Genomic DNA, 14,983 nt, shown 5'->3' with positions numbered 1-14,983 from the left:
CCAACCTTCCAGCTTTTTTAGCATCGAGAACAAACTTTCAACTAATGGCAGCAGCTTAATGACACCTTTCTCTGGGCTTGCACACCCTCAGGCCTAATAATGGGTCATCTATTAGCTTTAATGAATAACAAAGCTATCCGACTTACTAGTGTTAGCTGATTTCACGCATTTCTGAGTAAATTCTGAGTTAACTGAAGGGCTGGGGCTTAGCTCAAGGGCCAGACACACAGTTGGTACAAATCAGTGTCACTTGAGCGAAGTAATAAAAATGTTGATACTGGACTTTACAGATGAACATCAGTAGATATTTTTTATAGTCTTCTTAATCTGAATAATTAATGGAATGATTTAATCTTTTTAAGATAACATATGTCAGAAGAAATACATGGTTTTAATTCCACATTCTTCTGGATTCCAGCAAGAGAGACCAACAGTCAATGGAATATAAAAGTATTTGTTCATGTTGTTGTTTTAAACACTGTAATGTTCCTATCTCAACATTAACAGTAGTATGATTTATGATTACAGAACACATACATAGCTATCGAATGTCTCCTGTGCCTCTACTCTGTTTCTAAGATACTAAAGCAAAGTCCAGAGCATAACATAATTTACAGCACTATAAAATCTTTTACAACTGAAGCACAGTGAAAGCTTAATATTCAAGACCTTTTGTAATATGACTATGTCATCTTGTTAAACTTTATTTATGGGAACACTAGGGTTGACAAGAACATTCTTCGTGTCACTTCCCGAATGATTATCAATATCACCTTTCTCACTTCATGGTGTTCATAGGAAGAGGTCTCCCTTTCAAAAACATAAGTTCAGATAGATAAGAGACTTGTTTCCTCAACATTAATGTTTTCATTATGGCCTTAGATCGCATGCCCAAGATCACGAACTCTTCCTTCCTACTACAAATTTACAATGCTTTATCCAAGACAACAGATTTAGACCTAAGCCAAGTTCTGAAGCACCATTACATGAACCTTCTGTGATTTCTTCTCCCCAAAAATCTAAACCAAAACAAAATCTTGCAATTCTTGGATCTGAATTCTCCTCCAATTCTATTTTTAGGATTTCAAAATAGGTTGTACACCAGAAAGGCCTTATTTTGTCAAAACCCTTTAGATGCCAGAGGAGACTGGCATTGTTAATTCTTGTCATTTCTACTGTTTGAGAGACTGAAAATCCTGGGAGCCAGACACTTTGTGAGATTTCCATTATCTGGAGCAAAATCAAGTTGATCCTGTGCCAGCCCGATCCTGGCACACCAGCATACGAATGCAAAGCTCTGATTATCTCCAATCTGGCTTAAAAACCAAATCATCCTCTCTAGTTTTACCTTAACCTAGCAACCTAGGGTTGGAAAACAGTCTTCTTGAACTGGATAATTAATAATTAATAATTTATAATTCAATCATCTCTGGACTGAGAGCATTAAAAATTAATTCTAGCATGGTATTACCAGTCAAATATCAGTTGAAGAAGGAATGTGTTTGTTTGAAATAAAAGGGATATGAATGGGTAGGTAGGCATATTTTCACCCTTACAAAATGACTTCTTCATACTTTTCTGGCAAGGAAAGGGAGCCTTAAAATAGAAATAAATTACAACCCCTTTTCTGTTTGGTTAAAGTCACCTTAGAACAAACGAGAAACAGGCCTGCATATCTTAAAGGCATGGCAACTAAGTCTGAAAATACATCTCAATCTAAGTGTAATTTCCACTAAGATATCTGGTTCCTCAGGCTTGCTATTAGTTTAGAACATTTTCCTATCAAGGAATTTAATATTATACTCACGGTCTTTAATGCAGGCTGGCCAAATATGTTACACAAAGCAACTATGGACTCTCAACATCTTTGTTCACACTGTAGAGTGCCTAAAACCATGAGCAGTGTCCTACAAATGAAAATGGCTCCTTGCACAGAAGGGTGTTACTAACCATGAACACAGGTAGCAGATTCTGCATTATATTACCCAGAACTCTACAGAATTAAACTAACACAAAAATGTGTAATTATTCCAGTAGCCAAATATACACAGAGCTCTGCTCTGTATTAATAGAAACCTGCAGTGTTACATTTACACTACCACTGTCCTAACTTCTCTCCCTGAGACTCTTTATAATATGACAACCCTCTCAAATTCAAAACTTCATCTTGTCCTGATAGGGCAGTTAAATCTGGAGTCAACCAGCATCACAGAAAAACTTCAGCCCTCCTGGCACTTCTTCAACAAAGGACGTGTTTGTACTATTGATTGTACTGCTGAAAATAATTTTGCTGTGTTGACAGGCATCACTCAGCACAGATTGTGATGAAAAGTTGAAAATTAGAAAGTTAAATGAACACCTGCAACAATTTTCCTGCCAATTTTACAACAAAATAAATATTGAATTATTCTGATAAGTGGGTCAAATTCATCCCTGGTGTCATGGCCCCTTTGAGGTTAACAGTGCTACGACAGGAATGAATCTGGCTGCTGTGTCTCTTTCACAGAGCAACTGCTTCACTGAACATTTCGAACCCCCTGTAGCAACATTCATCTTCATTTAGAACCCTTCTTTCCTTCCTTACAAAGCTTTTGCAGCAAAGCCATAATTTTCCTATCAACTCACAGTCAATTATGTTGACAGTTTGACTTGAATATTGTATGTACACAAAAATAATTTGCAAAACAGCTCTTTCAATTCTAAGACTTTAAGAGTCATTTCCATCATACATAATCTTCTTCGATGTGTACAATTCTACAAGCTATCCTTCCGGGAAGGATATGCATCCCTTCACATCACAGAAGCTTGAAGAGCATTTTACATACCTGTGGTGCTATGGGGATTTTATGAAAAAGATACTATTCTGCAACTTTGTTTTCATCCAGTCTTTGTTTTTCTTTTTTATTCTATTGCTAGCAAGCACAAATTCCATTTTTCCAATCTACAGCTGCTTACATTGCAAGAAATTCCTGTCACTCCCAGGAAATCCAGAGGGTTATGGCATCTTGATTAGATTCCCCCCAACTCATGTTTGGGCAGGTTCTGATATGCAACAGCAGCGAAGTATAGGGATGTGATGAAAAACGTTTTCCACAAATCTGATGTGGAGGCAATCATAGAATCATAGAATCAACCAGGTTGGAAAAGACCTTTAAGATTATCAAGCCCAACAATAAATCTAATACTGCCAAGTCCACCACTAAACGATGTCCCTAAGTGTCACATTTACACACCTTTTAAGTAACTCCAGGTGTGCACGTATTTGTGTGTAGACGTGTATATACATACATATATTCATACTTACACACATTATAGTTTATCCACCAGTCTTTCAGGCATAATGTACACAGCATTTAAAAAATAATTGTGCATTTTTAAGGCCTTATTAAGATGTGCTTAAACTTAGAGAATCATAGAAACAACCAGGTTGGAAAAGATCATCAAGTCCAACCGTTCCCCAGCGCTGCCAAGGCCACCACTAACCCATGGCACTGAGGCCTCGGCTACACGGGGTGTGAACACTTGCAGGGACGGTGACTCCAGCACTGCCCTGGGCAGCCTGTTCCAATGCCTGAGCACCCTCTGGGGAAGGAATTGTTCCTCATCTCCATCTAAACCTGCCCTGGTGCAGCTTGAGGCCGTTTCCTCTTGTCCCATCCCTTCTTCCTTGGGAGCAGAGACCAGCCCCCTCCTGGCTCCATCCTCCTGTCAGGCAGTTGCAGAGAGCGATAAGGTCCCCCCTGAGCCTTCTCTTCTCCAGACTAAACCCCCCCAGGTCCCTCAGCCGTTCCTCATCACACTTGTGCTCCAGGCCCTGCACCAGCTCCGGTGCCCTTCTCTGGCCCCGCTCCAGCACCTCAATGTCTCTCTTGCAGTGAGGGGCCCAGAACTGACACAGGATTCGAGGTGCAGCCTCACCAGTGCCCAGCACAGGGGGACAATCACTGCCTTGACCCTGCTGCCACACTGGTGCTGATATATGCTCCACTGGATTTCCTTGTCCCCATTACAGCCTGCTCACACCTATGGATGTCCAGCTACAACATTCAGTAGCCTCAGAAGACACTCAGGAAGCAAAAACCAGACAGCAGATTATAATGTGCATGATTTCAAGGGCCACTTAGCCCCATCTTCTACATATTTGCCCTTTCAAATCTCAAAATAAAGACAAAGTCTCTGATTTTAAGTTCTTAGAAAGATCACTTTACCAGCTTTTGGCATGCGGGTCGTGTTCTGCAGGTACTCTCCGCTCTTATACAGATTCAAGACTCTCTCTAGCTGAGCAGCCGTCTCATCTATTCCCCAGTGAAGTTCTCCTTTAAAAGCATAGAAAACAAATGAGTTAGACAAAGAGGAGCCTGCACAGGACAAAACAAGGTTGCATTTGAATAAAGCCCTAATCAGAATCAGAGCCCAGCAGTGCCCCGCTCTTTGGCAGCATTGTGATGTGGACATGAAATCCCTGAGTTACTACAAATAGGGTTTCAAAACTGGCATGAGCCAGGCACACAGTACAAGGTATAAAACCCCTAGAACAATGCACTGAAAACCCTCAAGTCAGATTTACAGGCACATGCAACTACTCTTGTCCCTTAGGCACTACCATAGTAAAGATCTATGGTAATATCACTTGCCTCTGGCTTCTGAGGTATGAAAGCACCACTGGTACCATTGGCAATGGGGAAGTAACCTGCTTTTGTCACTAAAATTCCACTTACCAGAGACAGGGGTTCCTTCAGGTCCCACAAGGAACTGCATTCTGATGCAGTTCACCCCAGTGCTGAGGTGCCAGGAGGACGTAAATACCTCTGTAAAGCCTAGATAAAGTCTCCAATGGGATTTCTCTGGTATATGGGGCCATTCTTGTCTTTTCTGAATGGGGGAAATTTTATCCTGGATAGAAAACCAATCTGGTTCGATTGCAGTGAAAATAAAAGCAGCATCTTTCCCATTCCAAACATGACAGTCACACTGAAAAAGGAAACGCTCCACATGACCATGTTTAGTGTGATTACCTGTTGCATTGACTATCTTATCCAGTAATGGTTTCAGTGAGGATGGAGCACTGTGTGGAAGAAGATACGTGAAAAAGAACCTGCAATGGAAAAGTAACCCATATTGAGAAATTCAAAACGAGAGATTATAAATGTCTGGTAACTACTGAACAACATACGGGATAAAATTCCTATTGCTTATAAGCCACTGACCTGTTCAAGAAATATAATCATATTCTATACTCAAATAAACATATAGCTGAGATCATTCACCCAGCTGCCTGGCAAACCTAAACCATGCTGTTAGATACAAGGCTGTCTTGTAAATGTGCACATGTTCCGTTAACATGGAAGTTTGCTGTGAAGCCCATTGGATTGTGACTATTCGCAAAGCTGTCTGCACTTTAACAAACTAAAAAGATGCTCTCAAACCCAGAAGTCTTGTGGGGTTTTTTCAAACCTGGAAAGTGCATAAATCAATTTTCTGCTCATTTCAAAGAATTGGCTGTTATTTTATTTTCTACAGTTTTCTTAGACTTACACATGAATTGCCAGGAGAAAGCCTTCTGCTATTGTTCTAATGCCACTGCAATTCAGAATGTCTTCTCTTTTCCTTGTCATTTATCTAAATTCAAGATGCATTCATGTAGATATTCATTGATGGATGTATACTTTCATTGATGGATGTATATTTTCCATTTTAACATTTTTAATTGCAAAAGAACAAACAATATGCCTTCACCATCACTTCAAGTACACTTAATTTTTACACTTTTCCTTTAAATTTCTATTACTCTGCCAATATTACTTATCTATTGCAAACTCAGGGTCATAGAAACCTAAGATGGAGGTGGACAGTTCGGGATCTGACAATATATATACAACTATTAGACATTAATATTTGGTAACGAGCAGAGCAGGAACACAGTTGGGAAATTCCCCTGCTTTACTTCTAACCTGCAAAGCAAAGTAAATGGGTTTTCATATACAGAGGCCACACTGTCAAAGAGAAACCTCACAGACTAATGCTCAGGAGGAAGACTAGCAGACATCTTTCATAAGCACACACTAAAAAATTAAGTTACTGATCGCAAAAATTGCTCTTAGACACAGGTATTATTGAGCTGACGTATTTTATTTACACAATGAATATTTCCTTGAGATCGTAACTCCCTTTTTCATCCTTTACAAAAATAGTATTGACAATTTTCCCATACGGGATAAATCTCTAGATAGGTTTTCTTAACAGTGAGTATGAAACAGCCAATATAAACACACCTAGAAATCTAAAGAGCAATATAGCAGAGAATCATAGAATCACAGACTGGTTTGGGTTGGAAGGGATCTTAAGATCATCCAGTTCCAACCCCCTGCCACGGGCAGGGACAGCTCACACTAGAGCAGGTTGCTCCAAGCCCCTGTGTCCAACCTGGCCTTGAACGCTGCCAGGGATGGGGCAGCCACAGCTTCTCTGGGCACCCTGTGCCAGCGCCTCAGCACCCTCCCAGGGAAGAGCTTCTGCCTTAGATCTAACCTGAACTTCCCCTGTTTCAGTTTGACCCCATCACCCCTTGTCCTGTCGCTCCAGTCCCTGATGAAGAGTCCCTCTCCAGCATCCTTGTAGCCCCCTTCAGACACTGGAAGCTGCTCTGAGGTCTCCACGCAGCTTCTCTTCTCCAGGCTGAACAGCCCCAATGTTCTCAGCCTGTCTCCATACGGGAGGTGCTCCAGCCCCTGATCACCCTTGTGGCCTCCTCTGGACTTGCTCCAGCAGCTCCATGTCCTTCTTATGCTGAGGACACCAGCGCTGCACACAGTGCTGCAAGTGGGTGCAAACACCCACACATGAAATTCTGACACGTACAGACACTGGCGCCTGCACAACTTGATTGCAGGAACAATTGTTATTCATTGATTCCAGGGCCAGTGGCATCTCTTGTGATCTGCATAACACAGCCTCCCAAACCCTTTTACATTTGTTCCTACAGCCTTTTTTCCTCCTTTCTTTTTTCTTTTTGAGAAGTAGCTGATCTTAATTTAAGAATTGTCAATGATGGAGAATTCATTTCAGCCGTAAGTGGGGGGCTTACAAGGGCTGGAGGATGCTGGAGAGGGACTCTTCATCAGGGACTGGAGCGACAGGACAAGGGGTGATGGGTTCAAACTGAAACAGGGGAAGTTCAGGTTAGATCTAAGGCAGAAGCTCTTCCCTGGGAGGGTGCTGAGGCGCTGGCACAGGGTGCCCAGAGAAGCTGTGGCTGCCCCATCCCTGGCAGTGTTCAAGGCCAGGTTGGACACAGGGGCTTGGAGCAACCTGCTCTAGTGTGAGGTGTCCCTGCCCGTGGCAGGGGGTTGGAACTGGATGATCTTAAGATCCCTTCCAACCCACACCAGTCTGTGATTCTATGATTCTATGACGAGTGCACAGGGCCTGTTGCTCACTCCCTAGCATGGGTGGTCACAGCCTGCTACAGCCTGAATCTGCTGCTGAACAAAACCCCACTGTCTCTATCAAATGAAGCAAAAGCAGGGGCTGAAAACACTGGGGCACTGTGCGTGCATTACACATGGTGTGCGGTTCAAAGGCAACACCAAGAACTAGAAATAGAAAAAGACTCTTTCCTTCATCAAGACCAGCAACCTGCTGCAAGCCCACCACACCATAAGCACATCCCCAGTTGTGACCAAGATGGATGGGTGCCCATTAAAGGTTTCTTATTTGGTATATCTTACTGGTCTTTACCAGTAAAACGGTCTTAACAAAAAGCTAGCAAGCTAAGCAAGATCTTTAAGCCACACAAATGGAAATGGAAAATTTTGCAGGACACACTAAAAACTGCTGTCATGTGGTGTCATGTGGTGCAGGCCATTTCAGTGTGGTCAGCTAATGCATCACACATGCTGGTGAGCGCCCTGAGACCAAAGCAGAAGACTCTTCTTTGGAGCAGCCTCTCCTCACTGTGGTCTGGCAGGCAGTGAATGGCGTGATACTTGAAAGGGAAGTCTAAGAAATGAGCACACCATTATGGCATTGCTTTGAGATCTTCCATCCTCCTATCTGGATCAGACAAGGCAGCCGCCTGCCTCAGCAGCAGAGTAGTGGCAGGAGGAGCATGGCACTGAGCATCAGCTCCCAGCTCCCCTGAAACAGGAAACACTGCTCCCCCAGCATCCCACACAGCCCTCCGAGGGGAGCGATGGCCAGTGGGGGAGAGTGGAGACCACAAGCACAAAGCCATCACCCAGAAGGACTCCGTGGTAAATCCACAGAAACTTTTAAAAGCAAATTTGGAAGATGGACGTGTCAACTGAATGCCACCTTCAGCATGGTCCAGTGTGACCCATCATCTACATGTCCCATCACCTACACGTCCCATCACCTACACACAGCAGCACGGGAGCAGCACCAGGAGCAAGTCCCCCAGTGCCTGCCCACTCAGAGAGCAGCGGAGTGGGGTGAAAGGGACCACCCCTTGCTTTGAAAGGCTTGGGATTACACCCCAGATCATCAGCAACTGAGTGCGGTCTCAGCAGCCCCATGGCTGCACCAGAGCCTGTTGTCACCAAACCATGGCAGGATCTGGCGTACAGGTCAAGCTGGAGTGCAGGATGAGAGCTGAGCTCTAACTCTGCCTCTGAAGCCAGCCCTTTGCTCAGCTGGTGGTGGAAACCACGTGATGATCCTTCTTAACTCACACTTAAGAAGAACTGCCACAATCGTCCCACCACAGAGCTAGTGGGCCCCCATCTCCACAAGCACCTCTGTTTCACTCCTATGAAAATCTCTACTTGTGGGAAGAATTCAATGGGTTTCAACCAAAGCAAAATCAGACCGAGTGGTGAATCACACCCAAAGTATGCAAAACATTTCCAAAGTTATAAATGCAACGTATTTTCACAAATGAAACAATTACTCATGGCTTCACTTACTCCTGGGTAATGGTTCTGACACAGTATGTACTCATTGATGTGAATAACTATAAAGAACGCTGGAGACTTTTGTCTCACTCTTAATTCTCTTCTACCTTATCTGATCACGTACCTGTAGGCATTGTAGAGATTCCTCTTTTCATTCATACTTTGACACCGTCCCTCAACTGAACAGGGCAGGGTGAAGTTTCTTGCAGGGAATTCCATGAAGCAGTCGCTGTTACTGGTGCAAGAGCTCTCCTCAATGCTGGCATCATCCAGATCTGTGACCTTCAGCTCCCCATCCACGATTACAAACTGCCGAGGGCGAAAATCCAGTAATGTCACGGAGCCAAGAGGAGAATGAGCCAAATAATGCAGAAGCCGAACTAAGCTGAGACAGATCTGAAATGCAAAAATGTGGGTACCTTGTGTTATGTTCTCAGTGCAAAGTATATGAATGAAACCACTTAAGCTGAACATATGACTTAATACAGGCATTATAACTTATCCTGCAAACCGAATGTTGCAACCAAGGTATTTTTCACAGGATTAACATAGTTGATTGTAAAACCCTTAGAGACTTGAAAGAAAAATAAGCTTCTTTACCAGTGCTTTCCCACACTATTCTTGAAGCAGGGCTCATTGTTGCTATTCTTACTTTTAACAGAAATAAAAGCATTAACTTTTAATAACACATTACACACAGGCCTTAACCACACAGCCTGATTCTGCTCTTTTACAAACTCCAGGTCTGGAAGTTTTGGCTGGACTGCCCTGCACCCACGTCTGGATCTCCAGTGGGTGTCTGTATTGCCTCTGTGCTGACCCTGCCTTTGGACTGCTTTATCATTTTTTCCACCGGTTCCTCTTACGTTTGCCTTTTTCCATGGGAGAAGAAAGCAGATCCCCAGAAAAGAAGCTCCACAGCTCCCCTGGAACTCCTCAGAGGGGTAAGCGCATGTGTCCATCTCCCTCGGTGGACCTTCATGTGCCTCTTTGAGGCTGGGGTGGGAGCTCTGCACTGATGCTGCACTTTTCAAATGCAGGTTAGAAACATGAGTAATTCTTACAGCAAACTCAATGAACGTTGAACTCAGCCCTCTTTCCAAAGTGCTGTTTTCAATTCATGCATTCCTTTAGAGTCCACTATGTAACATATTAATGCAAACACAGCATTAATATGAACACAGTTAAATACTGGAATTTTTATCCTATGTACTAAATTAATAACAGGTCTTATTCAGTCTAGCAAGCTTTTTATTGTTTATATATAATCTTTGTTTTCTGTTAAAATACACTGTTACGGCCACGGGCATTGAATTAGTCAAACCCAAATTCAATCTCAGGGCATAAATGGTATACTAAGGGGAGCACCTAAATGCATCCTTCATAAGAAGTTGAGCATGTCTGAAGTTATCCCTCAGAGACCTATGGGACATGAGGACTATCCATCTCACACTTCTATAATCATGCTCCTGCTTTACCAAACCAGAACATTTTTATCCTACTTACAGGATACCACAGTTCACATGGAGATGCCTGCAGATGAACAGAGACCTGATTATGGGACACCAAACTTGGCCACCTTTTCTTCCTTCTGGAAGAACACAGGATTCATGTCTGTGCCATCCCGCAATATCCTCTATATAAAAAGCACATACCAGCCCAAAGTAACCTATAATGCACATATCTTCAGTTGCCAACAAACCTAGAATTTAGCTGGAATAAAACCACAGGTTGCCATCTGTAATTACTACCTTTTCTCAAAGGTCAAAAAGCCCCTGCTCCTGCATGGGCAACCTGTGTGTGATCTGCTGCCCTGTGTACCTGCTGTCAGGCTGGGACTGCAAATGCTCCTCTACAGCAAGCTTTAAGCATACAGATGATGGCCTTGCTCTGTATCACGGAGCTCTGCTGAGCACAGAGCTGCTGATATGAAGAGCTGCCTCACTACTGACGCCTTCAGTACAACGAAATTCTTATTTGTAGGAATAAGGTCAAATATTTATACAATCATTTTCAGGGCTGAACCACAAACAAGTCTCATGTATCAAGAAGACATGTTTTTACTTCCTCCTTCTCTGCGTTAGTTGCATCCTAGACAAGCTAATGAGCCTGACATTATCTAAGACTTCATTACAGCAGTCACAGGAACGGTTCATTTGTAATTTCACTTCTGTGAATCAGCTCAGCACCTTCACCTAATTCTCCTTCATCTCCGTTTGCAACTGCTCACTCCAAAACATCCATGCTAAAAAGAAACTTCCCTGTTTACAACCAATAATTCAACGTATTTTTTGGTCATTTACTTCATACGTAATCACTGTCACAGTCTATTGTTTGCATTCCCTGGACAAGCCAAAGGCAGGTCCTGTATTTCGGGAGCTGTGACAAGTACCTCTACTACTTATTAAGACCACACTTCTTTTGGGAAAAGGAGCTGAAGCTTAGCACAGGGAACACACTTGCTCCATCTATATTAGATAGATGGATGGAACATTCCTGGGCAGAGAAACTTAATCCCACACGCACACTTGCTAGCATGGTCTCTGGCCCAGTCTGACCAGGACCAAGGCTGTTCTGCACCATCCCCAGCCATCCAGGGGCTGTTTCCAGTGGGTGTTCAGAGGGTGCAAGAACTCAATAGTACAGAATGGGCTGCACATTGCCAGTTCATCTCTGAGATCACTCAGGCACACTTTTAATTCTCTGGTACAGATGTAGCCATGCAATCCAAAGTGTTTTAGATGAAGGCTGCTGCTGCCTTGCAGCGTCTTAGGGAGACGACGACACATCCCTGTATACACTGAGCAAGACAGCACTGTCTTGATGAAAGCATTACTGCAGTCTGGCTTCATTTTGGGCAAATTAGGTGTGATCTTTGTGCTCCAACACGGTGGACAACCTGGGCTTTAGATCTATGTCTGCTTATTTCAGTCTTCCCCCAGTAAAAGACAAACAGAGCAGGAAGCAGTAGAAAACAATTATACAACCAGCCTATGATACGGATCAGGAGAAAAACGTAACATCCTCCTATTGTTTCAATCCCACTTGCAGAGCACAGTGCTCAATGCCAAAAATCCTGCGCCTTGAGCTTTAACAAGTAAGAAATGTCTGAAGGTACCACACAAAAAGCATAAAACTGGCTACAATTAGATAACATTGACGGACAAAATAGCGCTGTATTTTAAACACTGCAGAAAGGGAGTGCTAAACGCTGTTTCTAACCCAGTATGTAATCATATGCAAAGCAAACATTTAATAAATGTGAGCTGCACTGCACAGTACATAATCCCTCCTTCATGCTCCATGTTATTCATCACTCTCCTAAAAGCGCTTTTAAAACAGCTGTTACTTACTCGAAATCTGTCTTCCCAGGAAGTCTGTAGAAGCTGGATCATCTCTAAAGGCGAGCCTAGCTCAGTGATGGTCGTCAGCGTGTCTGGGATGTCATTGCTGTCTTGGTAGCAATAGCCATAGAGCTGAAAAAAATCACAACCATGCAATATCAGTACACATCTTACCATGCTTTTATGTTTCTTCAGGGATGAAGTGCAAACTAAGCAGTTCTTACAAGGCTCTGAGCTCTACACACTGCATTGCTTTTAAGTCCCCCACCCAGTAGCTTTTGTGTCCTCTTATTTGAGAAACACTCCCTTGAAACTCCCAAATTAGCTAATAGAGTCTCTTGCGGGCATCAAACAGTACAAGGCCAGCCAAGTGCCCCCTGCAGACACCTCTGTACAGCATCTTACCTCAACTAATCTTGTACTGGGTTTGTGTGGCAAGGTTTTGGTAGCTGGGGATGCTACAGGGATGGCTTCTGTGAAAAGCTGCTGGAAGCTTCCCCTATGTCCAACAAAGCCAATGCAGCTGGCTCCAAGATGGACCCGCAACTGGCCGAGGCTGAACCCATCAGTGACGGTGGTAGTGCCTTTGGGATAACGGATTTAAGGCCCATGGTGGAGCAAATTTCTATCTGCAGCCCATGGAAGACCCCCCACCAGAGCAGGAGGATGCCCAAAGGAGGCTGCAATCCCATGGGAATTGCACTGGAGCAGGGTCTTGACAGGACCTGTGGTCCCGTGGAGAGAGGAGCACCCACTGGAGCAGGTTTGCAGCAGGAGCTGTGACCCCACAGGGGACCCAGGCTGGATCAGCCTGTTCCTGAAGGATGCAAGCCATGGAAGGCACCCAGGCTGGAGCAGCCTGTTCCTGAAGGATGCACCCATGGAAGGCACCCAGGCTGGAGCAGCCTGTTCCTGAAGGATGCACCCATGGAAGGCACCCAGGCTGGAGCAGCCTGTTCCTGAAGGATGCACCCATGGAAGGCACCCAGGCTGGAGCAGTTTGAGAGCTGCAGCCCATGGGAAGGACTCACATTGAAGTTCATGCAGGACTGTCTCCTGTGGAGGGACCCCACTCTGGAGCGGGGGAAGAGTGTGAGAAGCCCTCCCCTGAGGAGGAAGGAGCTGCAGAAACAAGCTGTGATGAACTGACCACAACCCCCATTCCCATCCCCTGTGGCACTTGGGGGGAAAGGTGGAGAACTTGGGAGTGAAGTTGAGCCTGGGAAGAAGGCAGGGGTGGGGGGAAGGTGTTTTAAGGTTTGGTTTATTTCTCATTATCCTGCTGTGGTTTTCTACCTGAGGAAAACCAGTTTGTGCAATATCTGGCTAAGTAAGACTCATTAAAGTCGCAAAACAGTTTTTAATGTCATTTTCCATAGGACTACTGTTTGTGCATTGAGTGGCAATGTGTATTTCAATGACATGGTAGCTTGAAAAGCAATTGAAATGTCAAAACTTTTCCTTTCCCAGCCAGAAATTGCCTCTCATGATATTTGATGGGCTTTCGTGTGCAGTATCATTAAAGAAGGGCAAATACCCCAAAATATTATCTGCCAGTAGCTTCTCCGATCTAAAAGCATTGAAATGGCAATTTCAGCTATGTTCCAGCTCCTTCTTGTATTTGCTTTCCAAGGACATTTGAATGACTAATTTTCACTTGCACAAACAATTGCACAAGAAGAATATTTCAAGCCTGTGGAGATGTCTTGCTTTATATGGAGTGGGACAAGGTCTGACGGGGCTGGGGACAGGCTTTTACAAACTCCCTGCCAAGCCCTGGCAGAGAGGCAGTTAAATGAGCCTGATAAGGATCTGATTGCAACTTTCCAGCCAGAACAGCATGCACATGAAATAAAATTAAGTATAATCTCTGCCTGCAGCCAAATAAACTATGCAGCAAAGGAGCCTGTGTGGAAAGGCAGCATCAACAAATGCCCTGCTGCTATTCCTCTGCTGCCGTGCCCCGAGTTATCTGACTTTTTAAACCTCTCTTAGTTCTAAAAAGCTTGGGGAAGGTGATGGGGGAGTCTCCTCCAGGCTGAGGAGGCTCGGACACAGCCCTGCATAAGAAGCCAGGCTCATGCAGACCAGAACAGGGACCAAGAGTAATTCAGAGAGCCAGAGTAGCGAGTGCCATCGCTGCAAGAGCGGGGTGAAGCTGAGCACAACCACCGCAAGCAGATTCAATTGCCGAGCACATTCTTACTGCCTGTGACCCTCCCAGGCAGAAGAGCAAAGACCAGGCTAAAGTCAGCAAATCCAGGGATTTGTTAGGAACCATCCCACTAGCTCTGCCTGTCGCTGCCTACACAGAAAGGGAAAAAGGGTGCCAAAAAATGTCAAAGAAGTAAACAATTTTCCTTTTTGGTGTAAAAACGGCACTGTATTTCCAAACAGCTGCTTAACACGGATGTTAACGCAAGCAGAAACAAGAGCTAGAAGATTTTCTTTTAAAACATGCTGAAAAGATTTTGGCATCGATGCATGACAGAGAATCTGCAATAGATGCCGATAAGAACATTGGGAATAGGAAAAGGGACCTTTCTCTTTACTGCCACAACCATGACAAAGATTGCAACAGCAATTATCTCTTAAACTAGAGCAATTCAGACCAGACCTGAGTTTGTTCCTTATCATCTGTGACACCATTTTAATGTTGTTTATTGGCAGGAGTTAAATCTTGGTGTGCTGTGAACTACCCGATAGGATCACATCATCACAATTCTG

At 44.0% G+C, this 14,983-nt stretch overlaps 1 protein-coding gene across 1 annotated transcript in view; it reads right to left on the bottom strand.

Annotated features, from left to right (window-relative positions):
• Positions 1-14,983, bottom strand: part of PKDCC (protein kinase domain containing, cytoplasmic) — a 38,813-nt gene that overhangs the window by 10,447 nt on the left and 13,383 nt on the right. Inside the window, exons 2-5 of the mRNA XM_030499827.1 lie at positions 12,266-12,388; positions 9,037-9,308; positions 5,016-5,095; positions 4,209-4,316 (exon numbers count right to left, since the gene is read on the bottom strand). Coding sequence (XP_030355687.1) covers positions 4,209-4,316; positions 5,016-5,095; positions 9,037-9,308; positions 12,266-12,388 — 583 coding nt within the window. The remainder of the gene's footprint in view (positions 1-4,208; positions 4,317-5,015; positions 5,096-9,036; positions 9,309-12,265; positions 12,389-14,983) is intronic.

The sequence above is a fragment of the Strigops habroptila genome, chromosome 10, assembly GCF_004027225.2.
Source record: "Strigops habroptila isolate Jane chromosome 10, bStrHab1.2.pri, whole genome shotgun sequence".
Lineage (NCBI taxonomy): Eukaryota > Metazoa > Chordata > Aves > Psittaciformes > Psittacidae > Strigops > Strigops habroptila.
Note: the sequence above shows the minus strand (reverse complement) of the source record. Positions and strands in the feature narration are given on the sequence as shown.